This window comes from Ranitomeya imitator, chromosome 4, assembly GCF_032444005.1.
Source record: "Ranitomeya imitator isolate aRanImi1 chromosome 4, aRanImi1.pri, whole genome shotgun sequence".
NCBI classification, from domain to species: domain Eukaryota; kingdom Metazoa; phylum Chordata; class Amphibia; order Anura; family Dendrobatidae; genus Ranitomeya; species Ranitomeya imitator.
The window spans coordinates 435,070,606-435,086,949 of NC_091285.1; the positions used below are offsets into that span (position 1 = coordinate 435,070,606).

The following is a 16,344-nucleotide window of genomic DNA, read 5'->3' on the forward strand; positions in this document are numbered from 1 at the left end:
TTCCAGGTGTTAGAATGGCCAAGTCAAAGTCCAGACCTCAATCCAATCGAGAATCTGTGGAAAGAGCTGAAAACTGCTGTTCACAAACGATCTCCATCAAACCTCACTGAGCTCGAGCTGTTTGCCAAGGAAGAATGGGCAAGAATTTTAGTCTCTTGATGTACAAAACTGATAGAGACCTACCCCAAGCGACTTGCAGCTGTAATCGCAGCATAAGGTGGTGCAACAAAGAATTAAGTTAAAGGGGACGAATAATATTTCACGCCCCACTTTTCAGTTTTTGAATTTCCACAAAAAAAATCGAAAATATTCAATAAATTTCATTCAACTTCACAATTGTGTTCCACTTGTTGATTCTTCACCAAAAATTTACATTTGGTATCTTTATGTTTGAAGCATGATATGTGGGAAAAGGTTGAAAAGTAACAGGGAGCCGAATACTTTCGCAAGGCACTGTATACATGTTTTTCTCAATATCTGAGATGAAATCAGAATAATCCTTTTCGGTCAATTAGGATTACCATAATTATTAATATTTGCCAAATGCAACAATAATGAGAGAAAATGTTTTAAGGCATTTTTATTAATTACTGCAAAGTCTAAAGTTTACATACACTAAGATTTGGCAATAATAATTATGGTAATAATTCAGGAAAGTGGACACCAAACATCCTACCCTACCCTTCCTGAGTCCCGAGACGGATCTCGGCTGCTGCTTCATCAATGTTTTAGCAGCAGCCATGAAGTCACTGCCGAGGCAGCAGGCACATACCGATGAACTCAGCGATCGGTGGCAGCGGTGAGTTGTGCTTTTGACATGATGTCACTGTTGCAGCCAAAACATTGATCCCGGAGAGACGGCAGAGATCGAATGCTAGATCCAGGAAGGGAGAGTACATATTTCACAGTGTTGTGTCTACTACCCTAAAAGTGGATAACGTCTTTAATAATAAAAGAGACTAAGTCTTAGGGCTCATACTCACTTGCGTGAAATTCGGCCGATTCTCGCATGTTAAAACTCGGCTCTGCCGCCGGCACTCCAGGGCGGAGCGTGCGGCCGTATAGCAATACATGGAGCTGCACGCTCTGCTCCCAAGTGCCGGCAGCAGAGCCGGGTGTTACCATGCAAGACTTTGCCGTATTTCATGCGAGTATGAGCCCTTATACAATGATTACATAGAAACATAACACAGTAGGACGAGATTTCTGCAGATGACAGTTCAGAGATTTATTATGGATGTCATATTTGTGATGGGATTTTACCGCTAATATGAAGTAACTGAAATGCCTTCTATGGGATTTTTGCCCTCTTCTGGATCAACACTGAAGGACTTTATAGACCTTTGTGATTTTCCAAAATCATCAACTATAATGTACAGACAACACTACAAAGTGAAAAAAATAATATATCACAACCAGAAAATAAAAAGTCGCGAACAGTCTGCTCAATCGGAAGACTAAGGCCGGTTTCACATTTGCGGTTGTGTCCGCAGCGTTTCTTCCGCAATTATCCGCATGCGTTGTGTATTCCTATATTTAACATTAGGGACGCACGTGTCGCGATCGGTTGCGTTTTGCCGCGTTTGACGACGTATGCGTCGTTTAGTCATCTGTGGTTTGGCGCGGTAAACGCAGCATCTAGTAATTTTAGAGGCGTCAGTTTGCTGCCTAGAAACGTATGCGGTTGTTAGCACAAGGAATGCGGCAAAAAAACGCATTACTGTCTATGGGAACGCATGTGCACACATGTCTTTGCGTACGCATGCGTTTGATGCGCTTGCGTACTTCGGACTGCGCATGTCCAGGAACTGATTTTTAGACATGCCCATTAAAGACTCACCCTCCTGGAAATACCAAACGCATGCGCATAAAAAGCGCAAACATGTAAAACGCATGCAAACGCTGCTTTTTTTTACCATCATGTGTAAGCTAATGCGGATAATAAACGCTGCTACCAGACGTTTGCATGCGTTTGCGGTTGCAGACGATACGCATAGGCTTCCATTATAGCCAACGATGGGCAGAGTAGGATCCGTCGCTGGACGATTTTCCGATGTACAAAAAGAACGTTTCTATGTGCGTTGTCTCCGCCCGGACAGCGATTTTACGACGGATCCTGCGCACGACAGATGAAATGGATGGCCATCTTTCCCAATCCGTCGCTAATACAAGTCTATGGGAAAAAAAAACAGATCCAGCAGAAAAAATTAGCTGGATCCGTTTTTTTTTAAAGAAAAATGACAGATTTGGACGGAAGTGTGAAAGAGGCCACAACTCCGGCTCCAAGTGCCGAGCAGTGGCCTGACATAACCATTAGGCTCATTCAATAGCTAGCAGGAATATGTAAGCCAGCAGCAGACATCACAGCGGGGGCACGCTGGACGATATACACGGCACACGTCGCTCTCTCTTATGGTGGGCTTATCTTAGATCAATATTTTACACCTAAATTATTGTCGCACCAATAATAAATCTGGCACATTCTACGACTCCTCTTAGTTGGCCAATATCTCCTAGACACTTTCCAAAATGGTCATGTGGGACCCAAAAATGTCTGAAACAACTTTTTTTGGACAATCTGAGCTAGACACAATTTCCTTCCCAAATTTGTATTTGAATATTTATAATTACTTTTATTCCTATAGGGCCAACATATTCCACAGCACTTTAGATTTGTACAACTCCTGATTAAAGAAAAAAAAAACCCCAAAACATTAATTCAAGATGTACAAGCCGACTAATTACTGCGACAAGCACAAATCAACATTATAGGAAGCTGATCAGTGCTGGTTTTACTTGTCCTCACGATGCTGCTGCCGCATGCGTCCGACAGCCACGCACGAGTCTGCAGTAAGGCTACACGTGCCATCTGCCATTTCCACAGACAGATCACTAGACCCGTTACCATTTTTTTCTCCCTTCAGAATAGTTCTACCTGGAACCAAATCAATGACATCTCGGTTTAGGTTTTATTTTTTTTTTTTTTATAGGTGAAATGACTGTTTGGGAGGGGGGCAAAAAACAAACACCAACAAACAGAGACATGCCCTACTTTGATCCAAGTCAATGACTGTGTAAAAAAATATATAGACAACGGATAACGCAGTCATCGCTTGCTGCAGGTATTTTACCATTTAACGGCCTGGAGACGCCCAGGGTTTTGTTTTTTTGTTTTAATTTCATACAAGAAATCTGAGGAAACAAGGATTGTAGAAACTGACGCTGAAAATGGGTCCAGGACACTGGAAAAAACATATCTTGAACATTTTATAATTAAGAGAAGACAAAAACAAAAATAATGTGCAAAACCGGCTTTAGGCTATGTCCACACGTTGTGTTTTTTATGCAAAATTTTAAGCTGCTAACAAAAAGCAGGTTTTACTGAGCTTCTGCTGTGTTCTTGTGGTCTCTTGGGCGTGTTGATAAAAGTTTATTGGCTCAAAAAAGCCCAATATAACTTCCTTAGGTTTTTGCACCAAAAACTAGTTCCTGTGTTTTTTTGCACTCACCCTTTGCTGACTATGGCTGCCGCCACACATTCAGCATTGGGTCAGTATTTTACATCAGTATTTGTAAGACAAAACCAGGAGTGGAACAAATAGAGGAAAAGTATAATAGGAACATATGCACCACTTCTGTATTATCACCCACTCCTGGTTTTGGCTTATAAATACTGCTCGTGTGATGGCAGCCTAAGAGGTGAGAAACACTGAAAGAAGTGGCATGCTGCAGGTTTCAAAGACGCAGCAGTTTTCCAAATCAGTCAGGAAAATAAGACCAAAGTGTGTGCATGAGATTTCTGAAATCTCAGACTTTGCTGGTACTGTAAAATGCAGCTGAAAAGGTGCAGTAAAAAACAAACAAACAAAGCAATGTGGGAGCACAGCCTTAGGGTATGTGCACAAGATAACTATTTCAGGCGCATTACACCAGAAAAAGTGCTCATAATTTGCATTATTATTATTTATTTTTTAAATAAAGCAATGCAAAAAAACTGATCACGACGCACAGGAAAACCGCGTGCTGCTGACATGCTCCGTCTTTTTGAACTTCGTGTAATTGCGTCAGGCTTTGAGAGCCGGAAAGCAGTAGAAGAAGTGGCCTGACCATTCCCCCAATTGGAAGCCACTCACTATTTTATACAAAAAAAAAAAAAAACTCCCGATATTTTCCCGAAATGTCTTCTACCTGCAAAACCCCACAGCACGGATGCCACAAGCCACCGAGGAATGTGCGAGTCTGGGACACACCGAGGCGCCACCTGCAGATCAGTGCGCTCAGCTGCCCACGCACCCAGCAGTGTGAACGCAGCCGGCCCAGTGACTGTCAGGGGGCTCACATGTAGGGTCTCCAGCCACATAGCCGGCGCGCTCAGCTCTTACACCGCGATCACTCGCGGGTGATCTGGTGGTATTTTGGGAACTTTTGCGCACTACAAATCACGTGATGTGCAGTTATACAACTATCCAAGATTTGTTTGTTTTTCTCTGGATAGAAACAGACAATGCCGGTCTCTGGGAGGAAAAACAAACAAACAAACCACAAACATAAGTACCAACACTAACGTGTGCTGCGGCTGGGAAAACTGTAGGACAAGTGAAGAGAAAAGCGGCAGTAACAATGAGGAGCAGGGAATACACAGCGCTGGGGGAGATGGGGTAGACCCGCGAGGCCTCCTCCTACCTCTGCAGTCTCCGGTAACGTAAGATTAGGGCCTCCCATCTCCACCAGGCGGATGAGCAGAGATGGGTCACACGGGGGCACAATCGTCTTGTTTGATACCAGCATGTAACTAATGGTGGCCCGGGGCAAGACGGAGAAACTACCAGCATCAATGTAAGCAGCCAAATAAGCCCTACTGACCATTGTTGCTCAGAAGACGCACCACGTGTCCCAGCGACTCACGGGCAGACGGACGCCGCGGCCCACGGGCAGACGGACGCAGCGGCCCACGGGCAGACGGACGCAGCGGCCCACGGGCAGACGGACGCAGCGGCCCACGGGCAGACGGACGCAGCGGCCCACGGGCAGACGGACGCCGCGGCCCAGCGACCCACGGGCAGACGGACGCTGCGGCCCACGGGCAGATGGGGTCTGGGAGTAGCAGTGTGCGCTATTGCCAGAGCCCTTTCCACGTGCCAGCAGTAATGCCTTCCTATACGCTGGTGTAGCACTGTAGCTGGCGGCATGGACATGTCTTATACCCTCTGCAGGTCAGCTGCCCATCTCCCCGGGCACCAGCTGGTCTAGGTGGTACTGAGCTCCATACAGGCTCTGGGGGGAGTTACTGGGAAGTTCCCATCCAGCCCCAGTAGCCCAGACTGACAGGTGCCACAGCCGAGGGCATGCAGGGTAAGATCTGTGTACAGTCAGCTGTAGATGGGGTGAGGGCACCGGGGCTGGCCATGGCTCCGCAGTGGCACAAGGTGCCAGTCTGCCTCTATGCAGTGGGTGTGGTGAGAGCACTGACCGATGGTGGAGATAAAGGTGGTGTTGAAGGCGTCCTCGCTGAACCTGAAGAGCAGGCATGTCTTCCCGACCCCGCTGTCCCCGATCAGCAGCAGTTTGAACAGGTAGTCGTACGTCTTCGCCATCTTCACACTTTCCTCCCAGAGAACAGGAGCCACCGCCGGCCCGCGGGGACGGCTTACACCAATCGGATGCGAAGACTGGGCACCCTGTCTGTGACGTCACCTTTCCTTCCACCTGACGACCAATAACAGCGTAGGGGCCGGACTCCACAAGCCTTGTCACCCCGGAGACGGGTGACGCGCCCATACTATCCTCGCCTCTGTACTTAAGTCGTTCGAAAAGGATCATGGGACATGTAGTCTGAGCCTGTAGGAGGGCGGGGCTACGCCCCCTCCGGCTATAGTGAAGCAATAGCGAGCAGCTTCATGGGATTTGTAGTTTTCTGTGTGTTCACATGGCGGACTGTGCAGTTCTTGTAGTCATAGGTCGTGAACCCTAGACCGAAAGTGCTGCCGTCCTAGCCCGTGACGTTGTGCGTGGAAACAGGATTGTTTCTATGTGCGGACTCGCATTGGTCTGCCTTCACAGTGGGGATAGTTGAGGACTGACATTTCCATAGGCCGCCATTCAGCAGGTAATGTCTCGGGGTCTGGCGGCACAGGGGCTGAGGTCACAGTGAAAGCTGCGGGGAGTGAGCGGTGTCATCAGAACCAGAGGGTCACAATGATGATCATGTGTATTTCTATGGCGCCAACATATTCCGCAGCCTTTTCTAGGGAATCTGTCACCCCGGGGCAGTGTAACCTGTTACTATGGGCATACAGGGCTGTTACTATGGGCATACAGGGCTGTTACTATGGGCATACAGGCAGCGCCACACTGGAGCACCTTGGGCCCACCAGAGAAAATCATTCTCGGGGCCCACTACCTACATAAACACATCATGAACAGCAGACGCACCGAAACCTTGTCAAATGACGGCAAGATTGCCTTGCGCAGGCGTGTACTATGGAGGACAGAGAATGAACTTCAATCCAATATTGCAGCCAGCATGCAGCCAGCGGGTAAGGAAAGGGTGAATCAAAAACCCCAAAACCCCGCCTCCATGGCTGAAGATTGTTCCCTCCAAATTCAGGTGACAGTGTCCCTTTAAAGGTATATACCATCCTTTAGGGTATGTGCACACGTATTCTTGAGGTCTGCGGATTTGTGAAAACTGCAGGTAAAAGGCACTAAAAAAAACAACAAAATCCCACATTATTAAATGCTAGGGACAAAGAAGAGATCCCACATACTATATTAAAAACAATATTTTTATTTATTATTAAGGCCACAAATTTAATAATGTCGGATTTTGTTTTTTTTGCATTTTGATGAAGTGCCCTTAAAATATTGAAGGACATAAGTTGTTTAGGTAAAAGGCACTGGGTTTTACCTGCGGAATTACCGCAGTTTTTGTGCGGATTCCACTGTGGTTTTACACCTGCGATTTTCTATTATGCAGCAGGTGTAAAACTGCTGGGGATTCCACACAAAGAATTGACATGCTGCGGAATGTAAACCGCTGCATTTCCGCGCGTTTTTTTCCTCAGCATGTGCACTGTGGATTGCGTTTCCCATAGGTTTACATTGTACTGTAAACGCATGGGAAACTACTGCGCACCCGCATCTGCGGAAACGCTGCGGATCCGCAGCAAAATCTGCAGCGTGTGCACATAGCCTTTATCTTATGCACAACCTTTTGGTCTTAGTGTGTGCACTTTATAAATATGCAGTAAATATATGTACAGTATATATTACCCTCACTTTTGTTTTCTTGAACCTTTCTTGACTATAGTGTCATCATATTTTTTCTGTACTTATTATTTTTGTTGTATATATTTTTATATTGCACAATGCACTTTTTTATATTGAACTCAGCAAATATTAATTGGTGTTCACTGCACATATACTGTATATATACAGTGCTTTGCAAAAGTATTCGGCTCCCTGGAACTTTTCAATCTTTTCCCACATATCATGATTCAAACATAAAGATACCAAATGTAAATTTTTGGTGAAGAATCAACAACAAGTGGAACACAATTGTGAAGTTGAACGAAATTTATTAGTTACCCGTATATACGCCGACCCGAGTATAAGCCGACCCCCCTAATTTTGCCACAAAAAACTGGGAAAACTTATTGACTCGAGTATAAGCCTAGGGTGGAAAATGCAGCAGCTACCGGTGAATTTCAAAAATAAAAATAGATGCTCCATACCGTTCATTATGGCCCCTAGCTGTGCCATATAGTGCTCTGCACCGTTCATTATTGCCCCATAGATGTACCATAGAAAGCTGTGCCATATAGTGCTCTGCACCGTTCATTATTGCCCCATAGATGTACCATAGAAAGCTGTGCCATATAGTGCTCTGCACCGTTCATTATTGCTCCATAGATGTACCATAGAAAGCTGTGCCACATATAATGCTCTGCACCGTTCATTATTGCTCCATAGATGTACCATAGAAAGCTGTGTCATATAGTGCTCTGCACCGTTCATTATTGCCCCATAGCTGTGCCATATAGTGCTCTACACCGTTCATTATTGCCCCATAGCTGTGCCATATAGTGCTCTGCACCGTTCATTATTGCCCCATATATGTTCCTTATAAAGCTCTGCCATTGCTGCTGCTGCTGCAATAATAAAGAAAAAAGCCATACTCACCTCTCTTGCTTGCAGCTCCCGGCATCCCGTCTCAGCATCTCTGCGCACTGACTGTTCAGGCAGAGGGCGCCGCGCACACTATATGCGTCATCGTGCCCTCTGACCTGCACAGTCAGTGCGGAGAGACGCCGGGAAGACAGAGCGGTGCCCGGCGTGTGGAACGTGGACAGGTAAATATGACATACTTACCTTCTCCCGGCGTCCCGCTCCTTCTCCCGGACAGCTGGTCTCTGGGTGCCGCAGCCTCTTCCTCTATCAGCGGTCACCGTTACCGCTCATTAGAGAAATGAATATGCGGCTCCACCCCTATGGGAGTGGAGTCCATATTCATTTCTCTAATGAGTGGTCCCACGTGACCGCTGAACAGGGGAAGAGCTGCCGCACCCGGAGACAGTGTGACAGGCAGGGGGAGCGCCAGGACCGCCGGGACTAGGTGAGTCTGCCTCAGCGCCCTCTCCCCCTCACCCGCCGACCGTGACTCGAGTATAAGCCGAGAGGGGCACTTTCAGCCCCAAAATTTGGGCTGAAAATCTCGGCTTATACTCGAGTATATAGGGTATTTAAATTTTTTGTGGAAATTCCAAAACTGAAAAGTGGGGCGTGCAATATTATTCGGTCCATTTAACTTAATACATTGTTGCGCCACCTTTTGCTGCGATTACAGCTACTTGGGGTATGTCTCTATCAGTTTTGTACATCGAGAGACTGAAATTCTTGCCCATTCTTCCTTGGCAAACAGCTCGAGCTCAGTGAGGTTTGATGGAGATCGTTTGTGAACAGCAGTTTTCAGCTCTTTCCACAGATTCTCGATTGGATTGAGGTCTGGACTTTGTCTTGGCCATTCTAACACCTGGATACATTTATTTGTGAACCATTCCATTGTAGATTTTGCTTTATGTTTGGGATCATTGTCTTGTTGGAAGACAAATCTCCATCCCAGTCTCAAGTCTTTTGCAGACTCCAACAGGTTTTCTTCAAGAATGGTCCTTTATTTGGCTCCATCCATCTTCCCATCAATTTTAACCATCTTCCCTGTCCCTGCTGAAGAAAAGCAGGCCCAAACCATGATGCTGCCACCACCATGATTGACAGTGGGGATGGTGTGTTCAGGGTGATGAGCTGTGTTGCATTGACGCCAAGCATACCATTTGGCATTGTTGCCAAAAAGTTCGATTTTGGTTTCATCTGACCAGAGCACCTTCTTCCACATGCTTGGTGTGTCTCCCAGGTGGCTTGTTGCAAACTTTAAACAACACTTTTTATGGATATCTTTGAGAAATGGCTTTCTTCTTGCCACTTTTCCATAAAGGCCAGATTTGTGCAGTGTTAGACTGATAGTTGTCCTATGGACAGACTGTCCTCCCTCAGCTGTAGATCTCTGCAGTTCATCCAGAGTGATCATGAGCCTCTTGGCTGTATCTCTGATCAGTCTTCTCCTTGTTTGAGATGAAAGTTTAGAGGGACGGCCGGGTCTTGGTAGATTTGCAGTGGTATGATACTCCTTCCATTTCAATATGATCGCTTGCACAGTGCTCCTTGAGATGTTTAAAGTTTTGGAAATCATTTTGTATCCAAATCCGGCTTTAAACCTCTCCAGAACAGTATCACGGACCTGCCTGTCGTGTTCATTGGTCTTCATGATGCGCTCTGTGCTTCAAACAGAACCCTGAGACTATCACAGAGCTGGTGCATTTATACAGAGACTTGATTACACACAGGTGGATTATATTTATCATCATTAGGCATTTAGGACAACACTGGATCATTCAGAGATCCTCAATGAACTTCTGGAGTGAGTTTGCTGCACTGAAAGTAAAGGGGCAGAATAATTTTGCACGCGCCACTCTTCAGTTTTTGAATTTCCACAAAAATTTAAATAACCAAAACACTTCGTTCAACTTCACAATTGTGTTCCACTTGTTGTTGATTCTTCATCAAAAATTTACATTTGGTATCTTTATGTTTGAAGCATGATATGTGAGAAAAGGTTGAAAAGTTCCAGGGGGCCGAATACTTTTGCAAAGCACTGTATTATTATATATATATATATATATTTTTTTTTTTTTTTCAGGCAAATAATATACGCACACTATAGCCTCATTTTGTTTGATGGTTGTATAATACCTCATATGATCTTAAAATTTATTTTTGTACCTTTTTGGCCCACCCTTTTGTTTTTATTTCCATGTGTATTTTTTATAATACATGCATGTATTTTTAAACTACCGTATTTTCCGGCGTATAAGATGACTTTTTAACCCCTGAAAATTTTCTTAAAAGTCGGGGGTCGTCTTATACGCCGGGTATCGTCTTGTACGCCAGGTGTATATGGTGGGGGGGAGTGGTCCCGATGACGGAGGGGGTGTCTCACAGGAAAGTGTGAGTGGAGTATGCCCCATTACCTCACATTGTAGCTGCAGCCAGCGTCAGCGTGGGGTGCTGGGGAGCGGCGGTGGCTGCTCCTCTTTCTGCCGCGTGGGTGCTGTGGGGCGGCGGTTCCTCTTCGTGCAGCGTCGGGGCTCTGTGCTGTGGGGCGGCAACGGCGGCGTATCTTCCCGCAGAGTCAGTCGGGGCTCCTCCGGCATCTCCTGAAAGCCCGGAGGCGCCGGCAGCTCCATTGCTGCGATGCGGTGGCCTCCGGGAAAATGGCCGCTGGGGGCGGCGCATGCTCAGATTCAGATCTCGTCCCGAGATCTCGGGAGACGAGATCTAAATCTGAGCATGCACCGCCCCCAGCGGCCATTTTCCCGGAGGCCACCGCATCGCAGCAATGGAGCTGCCGGCGCCTCCGGGCTTTCAGGAGATGCCGGAGGAGCCCCGACTGACTCTGCGGGAAGATACGCCGCCGTTGCCGCCCCACAGCACAGAGCCCCGACACTGCACGAAGAGGAACCGCCGCCCCACAGCACCCACGCGGCACAAAGAGGAGCAGCCGCCGCCGCACCCCACGCTGACGCTGGCTGCAGCTACAATGTGAGGTAATGGGGCATACTCCACTCACACTTTCCTGTGAGACTCCCCCTCCGTCATCGGGACCACTCCCCCCCTAAAAAGGCACATTAGTCACCGGCCCTATAAGACGACATACAGCGTATAAGACCACCCCCGACTTTTAAGAAGATTTTATATTTTAACTGGAAAAGTTGGGGGGTCGTCTTATACGCCCAGTCGTCTTATACGCCGGAAAATACGGTATTATTGTCTTGCTGTTATTTCCAAGTACGGGCACATTGCACTAGTGCTACCCTTTGCCAGATAATATGTAATAAAGGCATTTTTATTGTATCATTTTAGTATATTTTGTCTTATTATTACATTATTATATATTTATATCATTTTAATTATATTTCTCTGGGATGCTACATTGGGTTTTATTGTTTCCTTCACCCCCATCATTGCCAATCTCCAATACACACACACACAACACCACTATCACACATACAGCACCACACACAGACAGCACCGCACCACTCTCTCTCACACACACAAAGCCGCACATAGGCAGGCAGACACACACTCACCTGCTCACCTCACCGCACGTTCCCAGCAGCCGCGGCACATCCCAGCAGCTTCCTCTCTGAAACAGCAGCGCTGAATGATGACGTCATCCAGCCGCGCTGAGCCAGAGTCAGGCAGGAAGTGCAGGGCAGGAAGGAGGATGGCGTCGGATCCCTACAGCTCCGCTCCGGTCCCAAGCTGCAGAGATCGCAATCAGGGTTCACCGCCCCTTAGAGGCCCACCTCCGGGCCCCATTCAGCAGCATCGGCGGGCAGTGTTAGTCTCAGCCTGTGGCTAACGCTGCCCCGCTATTAAAGTGAAATGGTATTCACTCCTCTCCATGCCCATGGAGGCATGGGGAAGCGTGAATATTCATTTCTCTTTAGCGGTGGGGACAGGCTCCTGTCTCCAGCTGCTACTCTCTGGCACCAGGAGGGCCCACCTTGACTTGGGCCCTATAGCAGCTGGGTGTGCCGCTACTAGCTACACACCACTGGCTGGGGGGCCCCTGGAGCAGTGGGGGAAGCTGCTGGCCAATATTCCAGCAGGTGTCAGTGCCTGGGCCCACAGGAGAATCCTCCGGTTCTCCGGTGGGCCAGTATGACCCTGCATACAGGTGATAGAAATGTCCTACCTGTATGCCTTCTAGCTGCTGTCATGTTGCTTAGAAATCATCTTTTAATCCTTTATGTAGTCTTCCAGGCTCTGGGATGTGCACTGCCTGGAAGAAAACTCTGCCTCCGTTGTTAATTTACGTACCACCCCCTTCCCATGCACGCTATGTGACATGCAGTTGTGGTGCCGGAATATCACACTTGTGCCTTGCACTTGCACAATTCTGTGAACATTTTCTGGCCCTCAATCGGCAGTGTCTTCAACGTTCCTCTGCGTAGGCAAGTCACTGCCATGCTACTTGCCGGCGCCTGGACAGAACGATGGAGACACAGCCCATGGAAGGGCAGAAAAGGTTCACAGAATTGTGCAAGTGCAGGTGCAGGATTCCAGCGCTACAACTGTATGTCAGCAACAAACCAGCAATGAGACATACAGGTGGGACAATTTTAACAATTCTATCACCTGTATGCCCATAGTAATAGCTTAAAAACGTCCCAGGGGGTGACAAATTTCCTTTAACAATTGAGCAGGGACTTATACTGACAATGAAGACATTACAGAATAACACATAATTCAATAGTATCAGGACGAGGGCCGTGCTCACAAGCTTACAATCTAGGAGGACCATGACCAGCCACTTAATTTTCTTGTATACAGAGAAAAATAAATAAATGTCCATGCTCCTTTTGCATCAATTACTGCATCATTGATGCAGTAATTGATGCAAAAGGAGCCCCGACCAAGTATTGAGTGCATTTACTGAACATACATTGCAGTAGGCCAACATTTTGGATTTTAAAATCATTTTTCAAGCTGGTGTTATAAAGTATTCTAATTTACTGAGATAATGAATTTTGGGTTTTCATTGGCTGTAAGCCATAATCATCAACATTAACAGAAATAAACACTTGAAATAGATCACTCTATATAATATTTGAGTTTCACTTCTTGTATTGAAGAACTGAAAAAAAATTTCATTTTTGATGATATTCTAATTTTGTGAGAAGCACCTGTATTGTGCTTGGGGGTCTAGAGTGACCATCCAGCTCTACCAGAGCCAGTCTGTGAGGGCTAGTACTTGCAGAAGTGTGCTTGGAAATATGATGAGGTCTGGCTCCCTTTGCTGCCAGTGAATTGTGATTTTATTATATCACTTTATCTTAGTTAGGGAGGATGGGGGTTCTCCGTCCCTAGGGTTTAGATGATCTTTCTCTAAACATGATGGGACAATTGTTCAGCCATTGCACTGCTGCGTCTGGGCGAAGCATCGAACACAATGTCCCAGCACCATTTGACTTTACCCTAAGGCCACATTCAGATGTCCATGTATCACTGTAAGGGCTCATACTCACTTGCGCGAGACTCGGATGAGTCTTGCACGTCAATACCCGGCAATGAGGAGCGGAGCGTGCGGATGCATGTATTCCGATTCATGCATCAGCCTGCCGCTGGATGGGTGGGAGTACAAGGGTTATTGCATCTGAAACCTTTCAGATTATGGCTTCTTCAGGACGATCATCATCACATAACGCTGTAGCTTGCAGAGGAAATTCAGTTTAGCATTCATATCCTTGTGTTCACACAGGGGTATTTTTGGCCCACAGTCTGGCAAGGCCTTTAATCTAGAGGTTAATATTGTGAACTCTGGACAAGTATTTGTGAATAACATCATTGTTCATAGAACATTCCTGGAAATCCAGCAGGGGGCACATTATGTACACAGCGTACATTGTCATTCATCTCTTATACATCAGAGCTGAGACAGCAGGAATAGAAACACTTTGATGAAATTGTATCAAAAATGCTCCTGGTCCCCTATGGAAAATCCCCTATGTAAGTGGTGTGTTTCAAATCAGCAGATGGGCATTTTAGCCCTCACTGGCCCCAGAGCATAAGTGAGATTGGTACCGCTGCCCCTCCAATAAGCAATGGCATAATGACTATGGTAGCAGGGGGTGCAAACACAACCAGGCTCGAGGCGCGGGCAAGGGGTGTTGACTGGGCTTGCCAATGGCATTACTAGCACTAGTATACAGGGTACATGCCTGGGATTCCACTAGAACTGTATACACATCCTCATAATGGTGATCCATTAGAAAACAAAGAATTACATGTGTGATTTGTCTCCAGTACATGTTTAATAAAGTAATTTTTATTCACCAAAAATGCTGCAAAAACATTTGCATTTTTTTTCACTTTCCCATTGTTTTAAATGAGAAGTAACATGCTGCAGGTTTCAAACACGATGCAGTTCCTAAATTCAGTCAGGAAAAAAAAAACCACAAGCATGTGCACGAGATTTCTGAGATCTTATAGCTTTAGCTGGTACTGTAAAATGCAGCTTTTCTGCAAAAAGAAACTAAACAAAAAAGCTGCAGTAATGAGTGTGGGCATAGCCTTATGCTTGCTGCCTGCGAGGCGACATCAATGCTCTGATGCAGATGGTGCAAGGATATTGCTGTGTTGTGATGCTTCCAATGGAAGGCAGACTGCAGAAATAGACAGAGGATGGTGAATTTCAGTTTTCTTAAATGGTTAAAGCGATCCCTGGGAGTCGCCGCAGCCGGCATCTATGGCACATGAAAATCTGGTGAATGTTCTTAGGATTGTCCGTCCCTCTATGCAGGGTCAGACTGGCCCAGGCACTAACACCTGCTGGCATACTGTCCAGCAGCTGCCTAGGGTCCCCACTGCTCCAGGTTCCCCCATAAAGTGACATGTCGCTAAGGCTACGTTCACACTAGCGTTATTCTAGTTTGCGTCGGGTTTGCGTCGGGCGACGCAGCGGCGACGCATGCGTCATGCGCCCCTATATTTAACATGGGGGACGCATGCGTTTTTGTTTGTTGCGTTGTGCGATGCATGCGTCTTTTTTGCCGCAAGCGTCGGACCAAGAAAACGCAACAAGTTGCATTTTTCTTGCGTCCAAATTACGGCAAAAAACAACGCATGCGTCGCAAAACGCAGCGTTTTTGCGTGCGTTTTTATTTGCGTTGTGCGTTGCCGACGCAGCGGCGCACAACGCAAATGTGAACCTAGCCTAATAGCAGCACACCCAGCAGCTATGGGGCCCCTAAGTAAAGGGTGCCCGCCCAGTGCCAGCGGAGCAGCAGCTGAAGACAGGAGCCTGTCCCCGCTGCTAAAGAGAAATTAATATTCACGCTTCCCCATGCCCCCCATGGGCGTGGAGAGGAGTGAACATTAATTTCACTTTAATAGTGGGCAATGTTAGGCTACTTTCACACTAGCGTCGGTACGGGATCGTCGCCATGCGTCGGCCCAACGTACCAACGCAAACTGAGAAAAAAAATTAACAACGGGGGCAGTGGATGCCGTTTTACAACGCATCCGCTGCCCCATTGTAAGGTCCGGGGAGGAAGGGGCGGAGTTCTGGCCACACATGCGCAGTCGGAAATGGTGGAATCGACGCAGAAAAAAAGTTACATGTAACTTTTTTTGGGCTGATGGTCCGCCAAAACAAGATGCATCTGTCGCACGACGGATGCGATGTGTGGCAATGCATCGCTAATGCAAGTCTATGGAGAAAAAATGCATCCTGCAGGCAACTTTGCAGGATGTTTTTTCTCCAAAACGACGCATTGCAACGTCCGTCACACGACGCTAGTGTGAAAGTAACTTAAGTCACAGGCTGAGGCTAACACTGCCCGCATGTAAAACCGCTGCGGCTGCATCGGGGCCCCAGAGGTGAGCCCCTGCAGATTGGCTAATCCTGAGGGCAATTGGCGGGCAGGGCGCGATCCCTGCAGCTTGGCAGCAGAGCTGCAGGGATCTGATGCTGTCCTGCCCGTCACTTCCTGTCTGACACAGCGCAGCTGGATGACATCATCATTCAGCCAGCGGCTGTTTCAGACAGAAAGCTGCTGGCGACGAAAGGGCTGCGGGGAACCTTTGGAGAGGTGAGTGGTGCTGTGTGTCTGTCTGCGTGCGTGTGTATGCGGTGCTTTGTGTGTGTGTGACAGTGGTGCTGTTTGTATTGGAGACTGGCAATGATGTGGGTGATGGAGAGAGAAAGGACAATGGGGGTTGTGG

The 16,344-nt window shown here is 47.1% G+C and overlaps 1 protein-coding gene across 1 annotated transcript in view; it reads right to left on the bottom strand.

Annotated features, from left to right (window-relative positions):
- Nucleotides 1–5,662, bottom strand: part of RAB8B (RAB8B, member RAS oncogene family) — a 52,331-nt gene extending 46,669 nt beyond the window's left edge. Inside the window, exon 1 of the mRNA XM_069765578.1 lies at nt 5,471–5,662. Within this exon, the coding sequence (XP_069621679.1) occupies nt 5,471–5,594 (124 nt within the window). The 5' untranslated portion in view covers nt 5,595–5,662. The remainder of the gene's footprint in view (nt 1–5,470) is intronic.
- Between the last annotated feature and the right edge of the window lie 10,682 nt (nt 5,663–16,344).